This window comes from Eurypyga helias, unplaced genomic scaffold, assembly GCF_000690775.1.
Source record: "Eurypyga helias isolate BGI_N326 unplaced genomic scaffold, ASM69077v1 scaffold18397, whole genome shotgun sequence".
Taxonomy (NCBI): domain Eukaryota; kingdom Metazoa; phylum Chordata; class Aves; order Eurypygiformes; family Eurypygidae; genus Eurypyga; species Eurypyga helias.
This window is the reverse complement of record NW_010262568.1, coordinates 8,819-21,633: the sequence shown is the minus strand read 5'-3', so window position 1 is coordinate 21,633 and position 12,815 is coordinate 8,819. Positions and strand designations below refer to the sequence as shown.

The 12,815-nt window shown below is 43.4% G+C and overlaps 1 protein-coding gene across 1 annotated transcript in view; it reads left to right on the top strand.

Annotated features, from left to right (window-relative positions):
- LOC104512700 (GPI ethanolamine phosphate transferase 1-like) overlaps positions 1-11,683 on the top strand; it is a gene marked incomplete at its 5' end in the record, with an annotated part of 25,562 nt that extends 13,879 nt beyond the window's left edge. The window contains 3 exons of the mRNA XM_010155781.1: positions 2,324-2,366; positions 4,075-4,127; positions 11,560-11,683. Coding sequence (XP_010154083.1) covers positions 2,324-2,366; positions 4,075-4,127; positions 11,560-11,683 — 220 coding nt within the window. The remainder of the gene's footprint in view (positions 1-2,323; positions 2,367-4,074; positions 4,128-11,559) is intronic.
- Positions 11,684-12,815: the final 1,132 nt, after the last annotated feature.

The window sequence follows — 12,815 nt, the reverse complement described above, 5'->3', positions numbered from 1 at the left end:
AGGAATGTGGGATAGATGCCCAGCCTCTCAGGGTGCTGTGTCCAAACTTGAACTGCCCTCACTCTTTTCACTGTCTCAAGATTTTTATTTTTTTAACTGTTAGCCCTCCCTCCCCCATTCAGTGCACATGCCTTGAATCCTCTGCTCGTTGTGGGGGATCATGAATGGTGCTCAGACGGAGGAGGCCCCTGTCAGCCACATGGTTTTGAGTTTGTCACCATGGGATGTTGTGTGGGCTTGGCCAAAGGTCTCACTGGATGGTGGCAGGGGGATCGTGGGGACTGGCCTGCATATCACTCAGCCGAGCAGGAGGAAGCTGCCCTTGCTCAGCGTGATGCCCTCTGCCTTCCTGTTTGCTTTCGTCCTGCCTGTTGTCTCCTTATGCAATGCCACCCAGTACTCACGAGGGACGTGGCACCCCGAAATCTGACTTCATATTGGAGAGGAAGCTCAAGGCTCACCATCCCTTTTACCTTCTCTCTTAGCTGTGTGTGCAGTATACTTGGGCTGTCCCTGGACCCCCAGGGAAGGATATTTGTCCTCACTAAGACACATATATGCAGGGCTGCTTAGAGGAACAGGGGTTGCTCAGAAGACTAGCTGGTGATTTACATGTCTAGGGCTCAGGCATCATAAAGGTCAGCATTTCCTAGCTGGTGAACGCTTGCCTTGGCAGCACCAGTGATATTGCAGGCTTTTATGGAATGTGCATCTGGGTGTGTGAGAGGCAAAATGATACTGGCTTTTTAAACCAGGGGCACACGAGTACATCTGTGCCGCTTTACGAGGCAGCGGTTGTAACGCTGGATGGTGTTTGTGCCGGCTTCTTTTAGCTGTGCTCAGGTAACAGCAGCAGTGATACAGCCGCAGCATCCGCCTGGGAACAAGGCAGGAACCACAAGATGTGCCCAGGATCCCTGGGGAGGTGGTGCTCTGATTGTCAGCGCATCTCAAGTCTGTGCTCCACTCTTTATTGCTGCTGCTGCCCCTGCTAGATAAACTAAGCCATCACAGGGGACAATCTTGTCTTTGTAGTGTGTATACGTGCCCTAAAGGTAGTGTCTCCTTCTATTGTGAAAGGCTTCCTGCAGTTCAGAAGGGCAGAAAGTAGATTTTTGTGATTTGGACAAATTGGTCCTAAATTCCCCATTTACAGAATAAAGATTTTGGGTTGGTTTTTTTTCTGTTTGTGGGGAATGTTCTGCCGGAATATTTTCTTGGAGCTTGCCTGGGAGAACAGCCCTCTAGTCTCTAGTCCAGTGCCTCCTAGGCACTCCGAGATTGCAACACCCTATCTGAGCCATAGGTAAGTGGAGGGAGGCCTTTCAGCGCATCTGAGACATGGTCGGTTTGTTGCATCCGTATTTACTAGCGAAGCATAGCTGACATAGGCAATATCAGAAACCTCCCCATCAGGAGGCATTGGTATGGGTGTCCCCCCAGTGCGTGCTCGCGCAGTGCTGCAGCGTTTCCCAGTAAAGCCTCATGAATTTATGATGCTAGTACTGATAAATTAGCTGTATTCTAGTTAAAGACTTCTGTTAATGGGTTGGCAGTTTGCAACATTGCTTCGGTATCATTAACTTAGAAACTAGTTTTAACCAGTTATAGCAATTGCTTTCGTGTAATTTAGGATTTACATAGTTTAATGAAAAGAAGATTAGGTTAATGGCAGGAAAAAATAGCTCTGTGTGCTCCCTTCTGATTCCTTTTACTGGCTGCAGCCTACTTTCCGGAAGTAACCTGCCGCCTGACAGAGAGGCCCGTGGGTTTGGGAGCATGCCGCCAAAATGCTGGGTGCTCCCAGAGCAGCTTACGGGCACCCGAAGGTCTGGAAATGGAGCAAGAACCTCCTTTAGCAGTCTCCTTCCCACCAGCGTGTTTTCGGGATGGGACTCATTGTCTCAGGTTCCTGTCTGCCTGCGCCAAACAGTTTTGCTCGCTCCAGAGTCCACCTTGAAACGTCCAAATCAGCCTTATTTGGCCTACCCAGCACATGAGCTCCCTGCATCAGGAATGGGCCGTTTGAGAGTTGCTCTTTTTATCCAGTAAATTACTTGTGTTAGGTTTCTCTGTTGCAAAATTGAAACTGTGTGAAACGTCTTCTTCAAGCAGGGTGGGATTACAAATGCCAGATATTCTAGCCATGTATTTTAACTGTTCTCTAATAAATTGGAATGTATCTGAGTGCTTGAAAGGCAAGTGCAAGAAATCAGATCTTATTTTAATTTCTTTGCAGGGGGAGGGGTTAATAAGCTTTGTAACATCTGTGGCCATGAATAAAGGTTGATGGTCTGGTTCTAATTTTTTTTTTTTTTTTCAGCCTTTTCCTCATTGTTCTTGTGATTTCAGACATTATGGCTTTGGTAAGTTGTGGTTGCACATTCTTTTCAAATAAGATCAAGAAACCAGAGGGCTGTCCTAACTGTCTAGAGAGATCTGAATTTGTTTCAGACTTCAAAGTTTTTGTAACTAGGCTAGTGAATTGGATTGAAATCCTAGCATAGTTTAGAGATAAAACTCCTTCAATCACTGCTCTTTGAATTTCATGTAATTAATGCTTCTGAAGAAGCAATATTCTCATAATAATAAGACAAAAATGAAGAAATGAGTTATCATTGTGAGTTTTCTATGTGTTTTCCAATGAAATTCTTGGGAAGAATTTAAATAAGAATATAGTTTTTAGCTGTGTGTAGGGTTTAATTAATTTTTCAGGAAATCTGAACCTTCCTTTCAAGGAGCCCACCTTGCCTTGAAGAAGAGAGGAAAAGAGGAAGTGTGTTACCCACCAGTTCTGTTCGAGTTCACAGAATCCAGGAGATGAGCACATCCAAAAAGATACTTTATGCCCCTTGTAATAAGTTGTTAGGAAATGCTGTCTTCAGAAAGCTTGTGTCCACAAACCAAGCTACCTGAAACAACCCACAGCTTAACAACATCCCAAAATAAATTTTACAGAGTAAAAGTACGCTTTTGTTGCCCCCGCACACTGTCTTCAACCCAGCAAGCAGTGCCTCTGGGTGCCATGGGGGAAGCACAAACCTTTCTAAAGCAGTGTGTAGAGCTGGTGTTCTCACCTTCGTACATGCTGGTTTAGTTTTGTCCTTTTGGAGTAAGGATTCCTGATGTGATTTCCTTGTGCAGTGTGATCTGTGAATCTCACCGGATAGGAAAAACAGTGAGGGGGAAAAAAACAGAGAGACTAGTTTGTCTGTAGAGTGAGAAATGGAGAAGTTATTTTTGTGTAGTTTCTAATAAATCTGTGTGACTAATCTGATTTTTGATAGCTTCCACAGGAAAAAGATTAAAATACCAATAAACCACACTCACAGCATTTCACTAATAAAATCTGGCAAAGTAGACCAAAAGAGGAGGGCAGGGATGTATTGGTGTGTGTTAGAAGCCCCAGTATATCCAGGTCTTCTATCTCACATATTTTCCTATTCTGGTTTAACTATTTTGAAGCAATTAGCAAATATGTACTTGGTGTACAAACCAAAATATTACCAAAGAGGTTTGACATGCAGGAGCTCTGTGTATCAAGAAACTAGAAAGTTGGCAGGAAAGAAAGCAAAAAAGAACTGGTTTGTGGTCTTGAATCAGTGCGGGCACCAGCTAGAACCTGGGGGATGCACTAATAGACAAGCACTGTCCCATTTTGCAGGTGGGGACCTGCCGGAGTTGGCCGAAGAAATTTGTGGCAGAACTCCATGAAACCAACATGCAGCCTTTTCTTTGGCACTAGGTGTTATTTGGGATCCCATTATTTCAAGCAATAAGGTGGCTTGGCTTTTCTTATTGAAAAAGTTTTCTGCTGGTCATGTTTCTTGCAAGCCCAGCCTGACAAAACTTAGTCCATCTTCAGATGTTTGTGTTAGGTACCTTGTTACATCTATTTCTGGTTCCTAGACTATTCTTTATTTTGGTCCAAATGAACATTCGTGGAAAGGTCTTGCCCTTGTTCTACTTGAAGAATGAGAAACTTGGAGTAAACACCCTGAAAACATGGGGTTTAATTTTGTGTTTCAAATTGTGCAGTGTTTATGTACTAATTAAAGTTGGTTTATCTTCTAGCATTTTTTCTTTATGGTTAAAGATTATGGAAGCTGGCTGGATATCGGAACAAGGTACAGTTTTGGGGTTTTTTTGCCTCCATTGCTTTTTTAAAGGTCTCATAGGTTAATATTGTTGTTTACCTACTCAGAACTCTTGTGATTTTTTTCCAATTACTCTTCTTAATCAAATGCTTCAGCGATGTTCCCCATACTTAAAACGCATGTGCACACGTATATACATGTACATATATCCCAAGCTAGAACTTGCATCTTAGAATCTGTTCCAGAGCAACGTGGAAGTAATGAATCTGGCATGGCAAGAAATAGAGCTAGTAGGGTTTGTTTGATTTCCAAAGAACAGTTATTATGCATACACACACACACACACCCTGTTTTGCATTTTAATTAGTTGTGATCACTGTTAAAATAACAGTTTATCAAAATTGTTAGTTGCCTTGAATCCAGTTAAGCCTCCGTATACAATCCCCTTTTTATTAATGAACCTTGCACAATAATGGTGGTGGCTACCAAGATCCATGCATTTATCCTCCCCCCTAGCTGGGGAAATGTAAATCTGTAGTATTTAAACATAGAAATCACAGCTAAAAATGGTGAATTGGTTTTGCGTTATGATGCACGCTAGCCTCCGCAGCACGTATCACGGGGCAGGTTTTCAGCTGCACAGTCTTACTTGTGAAGAGTCCAGAAATAACAAAGACGAGGAATAGACGTTTCAGATTTACTTTCCCCAACTTGTGGGAATAGATAATGTGCTGTAATAAGCTTAGCAGGGAATGTATTGTTAATAATCCAGCCAATCTGACCACTTGACACTGTTGTTTAAACAGAAGTTGAATAGTGACCCATTGTTAATATTCTGTTTAGTCTACATCTACTCTGTGCTTTGCTGAGCCCCCTTGTTCCCTCTTGATCGTGCACACCTGTACACAGACGTGCGCACGTATTCTGCCTGTTTCCTTTGGAGGTTCAAATTCCTGGGAGTAGGAACCTTTTGAAGGTTCCTAGTGGGAGAAGATACTGTTAGCTCAGACAGTGGAAGTGCTGCTTTAACATCATGCTTCCTTGCTGTGGTCAGTTTGTGGTAAATCAGATGGTCTCCTCCTTTGAATTCCTATGCAGATTAATAAGGATAATAAAGGCCTCAGGAAAGCTCTGTTCTGCTGGGCAAGAAACTTTCTAACTGGGAGTGAGTAAGCAAAAGCATAAATTGTTTCAGATACCCTGAAACTTCCTCTCTGATATATGGTCTTCACAGCACAAGACGTTTACAATGGTGATCAATTGTTGGATCCATTTCAACTGGCAGTTTCATAGAATCATAGAACGGTTTGGGTTGGAAGGAACCTTAAAGACCATCTAGTTCCAACCCCCCTGCCATGGGCAGGGACACCTTCCACTAGACCAGGTTGCTCAAACCTCATCCAGCCTTTGAGCAACCTGGTGATCAATTGTTGGATCCATTTCAGCTGGCAGTTTGCCTGATCCCAAAGAGTTTAGGGGTGCTCATTCTCCACACCCATAATTCTGCCTCTCCGTGTGTTTTGAGCACTGGGAAAGTCCTTTCAGAAGAGTAATTTGTGATTAATGTTTAACGTGGTAATGCATAATGCTCAGGCAGCTTTAAATTTGCTATTACTTCACCTGTGAGTGCTTGACGTCGGCACCTACGTTATTTTATTGTACGCTCTTTAGCTATGGGGTGTGTGTGTGCACGTTAGGTCAAACTTAACTGGATTGCATAAGAGGGGAAGCCATAGGCACAGAACTGCGGTGGTCCTTCTTTCGCACAGCATGAGCAACATTTTTGCACCTCAACCTTCTCCTCTGAGCGGATTTCTAATGTGTGATCCTCACTCAGGCTTGGCAAAATCAGCAGGCAACAGCAGGAGCTTTTTTTTTATTTTAGTTGTTTATTCTTGTCAAAGGGAAGATGAGTTTCTTGGGGTTTTGGGCGATTCCCAAAAGCAGTGGGAGAGAGGTACTAATGTGGCTCTTTCCTGTCCTCCTGTTACAACTGCAGTGACAGCTCTGTGGCGTTCCCGTTGCAGTGCTGTTACTTTGACAGCAAGGTCTGAAAATATCCCACCTGGGTTGACATTTTAGGTGTTGCCAAAATTTTCCTGAGAAGGCTGAGTCAGTTAAGGAGATGACGATTCTATTTTTCCCACCTGTTTGTGTCTCAACAAAACCTGTGTGGGATTTCATGGAAGGAAGAATAGGAGCACCCTTAGGGACAGCTGCTCTCATCTTTTTTCGTTTTCCTTTTATTTTTTTGGGACATTGACACAAAGTGTGTGTGCATGTGCAATTACCAGGGTACGTTTTATCTTACTAATTACCACGTCATTGAAATCACAGGTGGAAAAGCAGCAATTTAATTTCCCAGTGAAGAGTCATTCCTCTGAAGTCTGTCAGAGTCCAGTGGTACCTATGCTGCATTTGCAAAACTTCTGATGTGTATTTCCATGCTCGCTCTTTTTTTGTGGTGATAGCTTGCTATGGATTTTCTAATTACCACGCTTCAAAACTTTTTAATCTCCTCTCTCTTGCTAAGAACGTACAAGTTCAGTAGGAAGCCCTCTTTGGACAATACTTGGGTTTTCCAATACCAGCACTCAGAAGTTTCGTGTGTAAGAGCTGGTTCTAAATCTGCACTAACACTGCTTTTTGTAGTGATGTTTTGTTTCCTAGTGGATCTCTCTCATTGTTTGGAAGTAGAATTTTTTTACTGAACTGACATATTTCCTTTTTTTTTTTTTTTTAATTTCACCCCAAACTCTTGGCTCTTACATCTCATTCTACCAAGCTTTAACCATGTCATTTCACCGAGCCTCACGTCTGCCTTAACAATGTGATGTTTACGGTTGGACTGGATGATCTCTAAGGTCTTTTCCAACCTAGTGATTCTATGATTCTATGTCTCCACTTGGCTTGTTGAGTTCACCATGCCACTTAATCTTTGAATGTAAAGAGATTTCTGTTTTTCCCACTCTTCCAAATCATTAATGAAATGCTGAGCAACGACAGATCCAACATACAGTCCTCTATTACCGCATTCAGTAAATTACCAATGCACCATTGATTCCTTCCTGTCATTAAATTATCAATTACCATAAATATTTATGTCTTCTTAGAAAGTTTTAAACACCCTTTGCTTTCAATGGTCATGCCAAAATCGATGTGAACTTGTTTCTCAGAGAGATCTTGTTGCTGTTTTGATATAATACCAGGACAATAATCTTGCGTTGAATGCAGAACTCGTAGCAGTGCCTTACACAAGCTCCTGAGGTCTGCTAACCTTACCTCGTGCATCTCGAGCTTACCCTACGTTGCATCATATGCCCTAGAGGAATACACCATCACGTGTCATAAAAATAATAACACACTTCTCCTAGTGCTTTTGATGTTTCAGGGTGTAGCACGTGATCATGAGAAGATAGTTCTAACAGATTATTTTATTTTTGAATAGCGTTTCAGCATCTTTGTCACTAAAATAATTTCTCTGTGGCTTACAGGGTATGTTTATCTATGACTAAAACCAGCACATGCTATCTATAGATCTCTGTAGACAGATATAGCCTTTAAAGCCTACTATATCTATACAATATATGCAATTTGTAAATAGCTGTATATTCAGATAGTCAAGATAAACCCTAAAGCTTCTTTATATGACAGTATTATACAGCCTTGTACAGGCACGTACTGTGCTACTCCCTCCCTCTTTTTATAACAGTTGCTGGAAAATAAAGAGAAAGATACAATCTTAGCTGTTCTTCTGCAGTTTCAAACTTCAGGGGACATAGATAAAGCAGAGAAAACTGTTTTTTAGGATAGCAGAATTGGTTTCAGGTTTGGGATGCTGGGTCTTCTAAGACTGTTAAAACTAAGGTCACGTAACTAGGAGGAAAACAGTGTTTGCCAACAAGTTATAAAACAGGAGCTAGGAGTAATGTGCTTTTTGACTTTTTTTTGTGTGTGAAACAGAGGAGAAATAGTGTGGGATCCCAGCTTGGAGCACAGTAGACTTAAAAATCAGAATCTAAATCTGGGGTCTCGCTGTGTGCTTGGGAACAATCCCACAGTTAGAGTAGCATGTCATGTACAAATAAGGTCCTTGGACTTTCTGGAAACTGCTCTTCCAAGTCCTTGCAGGAGTTGGGTTTGTTTTACTTGTTTTATTTCTAGTTTTTTAATTGCTATGGTAACTTACGCCATCTTCCTGTCTTCCCAGCTTCTAATCAGGTCTGCCATCTTAGGAATTAGCCTGCCCTGGGAGAAAGCCACATTCTGGAGTGAGATTGATTTCTGCCTCCCCACTCCCACCCCACCCCCCCCCTTTTTTTTTTACTGGTCTTTTATTCTTCTTGTCCTTGGTTAGTACTTGACACCGATGTACACTGTCACAAAGAAAGCCAGGAGATGGTGGTAAATCATATGTTCTCCTTTTGGTTCCTTGCCACTGAAACAGGTGTCTTCCTCCCTGACACATTTTCCTAGCGTCAGTTTTGCCTGTTGACCTTGATTCGTACATAGGGCACTCACCTTCCCATGGAATGGTGCTGCCTTAGATCGTCCATGGTCACCTACACCAGCTTCCTCTTCCCTACCATTACCTGTCCCTGCTCATCTCATCCTTCGTAAGTGTTGGACCACGGTGCTATTTTCTTGTACCTGTTTAATGTCTCTTCTTCCTCCACATGGATCTAACTTGCCTGGATGCTGGAATCTTGTTTCTTTTTCTCATTAGTTGAGGTTTGACTTCTGATAGAGGGAAATCTGTTTTGAGAATTACCTGCTTCACTGTAACTACAGATCCAGCCAAGGGTACAGTTCTGGGTTGTACAGGGATCAAGATTTTACCACTGCTGTTGTGACATATACCTGTAAGAGTCTTGATTTGTTTGTTTGTTTAATTACAGCATTACCCCAGCCTGAGAACTAATTTACCAAGCTTAGCTGCCTGCAGGCACTGCAGTACCAGTGGCTGATAGCCCCAGAGGTGCTGGGTTATGTGACAAGTAGACTGAAATTGTTTGTAATTGTGCTCCGTGGTACAATACGTGTATATATTTCTTTACTCTGAACATCTGATATTTTAATAAAGGAGTGTAACTATCCAGCCTTTTGCAGTATGGCAAGGGAGAAGTGCGTGCAGCACTCCCTTCCTTACAAAAGTACAGGGGACTGACAGGTAGCCAAGCAGAGTTTGTGGAGTCTCTTTTGCTTTTGAGAAAGCCCTTCTCTGTGCCCCTCAAAATAATCGATCAGCACCCACATCTGGAAAAGCTCCCTTTGGGGCAGACAGGAGCTCAGATGCCTAAGGACCGTGCTGATGGCAGCAAATCGCCGCTCTCTCTGGTGACTGTCTCAGGGCGTCTGTAGGATTAAAAGCAGGATCTTCATTTGGCTTCTGACTTTCAGATTTCTCCTTCAAGCTTTCTTTGGAAGCTAGAAGGAAAGTGGTGCTGCTGCTTACACAAAAAACTTCTCACTGGTGCCACATGAGAAGAAAAGTTGAGGTGCTACCAGTAACACATGAGACATTGAGCCAGCCATCCAGCTCTTGTCCAGGCTGGCTGTTCCCTGAAGAGCCACACAAACTTCTGTACCTGTGGTGCTTGTACAGTCCCCAAGGGCACGTTACACCCTGAAGGTAACTGCAAGAAGGGTTTTGACTTTCAGTTGGCAGCATGTCCTTTCCTGAAACTGAGCCAGGTGGACTTCCTAGGGCAGCTCTTGAGGGAGCTGCATTATCCTTGTTATTGTAAACGTGACGTGAACTACGGAAGTCCAAAGTGCCACCGGGTGGCACTGGGTAAACCCCGGGTGGGAGTATGCTTTGTGCCTGACTCCATGCTCCTGCTGGGTCATCTTACACATTCCCCACAGAAACAGAGCAGCAGTATGGCTCTTGTAGGCGTGCTGTTCTGCTTAGCTAAAGCCGGAGGGGGAAGGTGCTTATAGGAGAGGCACGTAGGAAAGATGCTCCTGCCTGGTGTTTTAAATCTTGAGTTGTTCACATCAGTGAATATTTCCACTTGTGCTGTGTACGGGTGGGGGTTACAGAGATGCGAGGTGCAGGCTGTTGGGGTGGATTATGCTTGTTGAGGTCTGAGCCCATTTGTGCTGGTGGCTTTTTGCAATTGGTTTCTTAAAACTGTGTATTTTGAGGTATTTGTGAGAAGGTTTAGTCAGATACAACAGAAATAGAAAAATCTTGTTGCATGAGCCAAGTCCCTTTCAGTGTTCTCCATCCACTTTGGACAGACCCCGGCTCCTTCGGTTGCTGGTATCCTGGCTGTGGAAGAGCTCCCGCTCACTAGTGAACGTTTTGGATTACCTTTATCCTCTCACACTGGTTAGCGGCTCAGCTTTGTTAAGAGCTGGTGCTTCTCCACTTCATAGGGCTAAATTGCGCTGGGCTTGTTGTCACAGTCTTGGGGTCGTGAGGACTGATAGCGTCGGCATTATGAGCTTTACTGCTCTCTTTATGGCTAAACTCTCAAACTGAATGAGTCCTCTGGCAGAAATTCCAGGTCATTTAACCGGCAAGTGCTCCTTGCAATCCTTTTTTTGTGACTATACTCAGACTTCATCGCATCTGAAGTTACCCTGCTCGTCCTAAAGAGCCATCTGCTTTGAAACAGTGGAGATGGGTGCATCAGGAGGTGTGGACGCCTCTCATGTCCGAACGCCAGTCGAGTCTCAGTCTGACCCTCAGTAGCCTCTCTGTAACACTAGTGAACATCAGGTACCAGAATTTGAGCAAGTGGAGAACAAGATCTCTGCTTCTACCCTTTTCATCATTAGTGACTTAAGGATTTCCTAACCCAAAAGCTGCATCTTCATATTGTGTTTAGTTGCCACTCTTGAACTCCTTTGTTTAATCCCTTTGAAACCATGTGTTACCACAGCAGAGAATTTCACAATTTTTAGAAAAGCTGAGTGAAAAAGTAATGTGTTGGTGGTTTTTTTTTTTTCCCCTTAAAGCTGCTCATCACTGGAATAGTGTTTTCTCTAGAAAATTGCACTTCAGCTGACATAAATGTCAGAGTTGTCTTACTCTCAAGGAATGTCTACCTGATGGCAAGTTCACCCTAGGTTCTGTGTTATCAGGTCACAGCAAACGGAAGTTCTGTGGTGGTTTCAGTCACATGCGTTGAATTACCCACTTGAATGAAAAATACACCCAGTCCCTCTTACTCACTCAGTATATGGTCAGTTGTGTTTTCTTTTGTCTCCACCGTTCTGTTTTGTCACAGACTTTAGGTTTTGCACGATAGTGGCTGCAATAGTTGTCTTCCAGGAGAAGCACATATAAGATGACGTGCTATGCCAGTAATTAAAAAATAAGTTAAAAATTGTTAAAAACATATATAGATATATTCAGAGGTTTGTTTATGTCAGGGTTTGGTTGGTTTTTTTTTTTGCTCTGCAAATTTGCGTTTTCCTCTCACTTCTTTTATCTGTCTCTTCCTTGCAGCATTAGCCACTATGTGCTGGTGATGTCGTTGACCATATTTATGATGCTGATGAATGGATTGGCCCAGGTGCTAACTGCGAAGAGACTTGACCTTCCCAGAAGGACTAAGCACCATTCCACGTGATAAAGCGATGAATCTACCCACCTTGTTCCCATCCTCAGGTTTCCTCTGAACCAACCTCCACCTCTGGACTGTAAATATAAGTTAATAGACTAGAGTGCCAAAATGCCATCCAGGAATCAGAGGGCTCTGCTGATACTGGTTGAATGCTGTCCCGAAATTTGCATTTGAAGACTGTGGTTTAGACATCAGTGGGGCTAAAAAAGCCTCAGCTTTATTCTCCAAGTGTACGTTTTTCTTGAAAATAAAACCAGCAACAAAGTCCCTTTTAAAATAAATAGGCCACCATCTTTAGGAGGCCTTTTTCTGGTTGTTATAACTTGTCTGCCAGCTGTTTGTCTCACACATGCTCACTCTCATTAGGAGCCTGAAAAGTCGTAGCTTCATTTCATGTCTCACATAAGCATCTCACAGACTGAAGTGTAAATGAAATCAGTCTGGGCAGATCACTGATTTGTAGGTTGCCAGTGTGGCACACACATTTGAGTATCTCTGGCTGTGCTTTTTGCAAGCTTCATCAACGTGCATGTGAGAATGTGCTGGGGCAGGTTAAGACGGGTAGGCTGTGAGGCTGTTGCTTGTAAGGCAACAGACTTTAGCTAACCTCAGTGAGAACTGCTGCTGCTGACCCTGTTCTCCTGCTGCCTCCCGTGAGCTTGGGTGAGCTGAGCAGTATGCCAGCCCAGGTAATTGATCTAAAGGAAAGGGAACCTTTGTAAAATAGCATTCAGACAGATTCTCCAGTCCAGCTCGTGACGTGGTGGGCAGGAAGGTTAGGGCTGATTGGTTTAGTGGCAGCCCAGACAGCATCAGATCAACATAAAGAGGTCATGAAGCTGCAACTGGAATTGGTGGTTTGCATAGAGTGATGCCACATGGAGACTTTTTTCCTTTCTTTCCTTGTTTTTCTTTCCACTTGTGCTCTGCTCCTGGGTACAGGCGTCAGCCTGGATGACGGCTGCACCGTAAATCAAACGCGGACACAAATCCCCTGGTTGTATGCTGCTTACAAGTGGGAGCAACGAGCCAGGGTGCTTAGAGGCTCTGCTGTTGTGGGTGCTCCTGGGAACCCAGTAACTGGAAATACTTGGCGGGAGGCTTTGAGATAGACTTCTAACTTTGTAGCCCTTGCAAC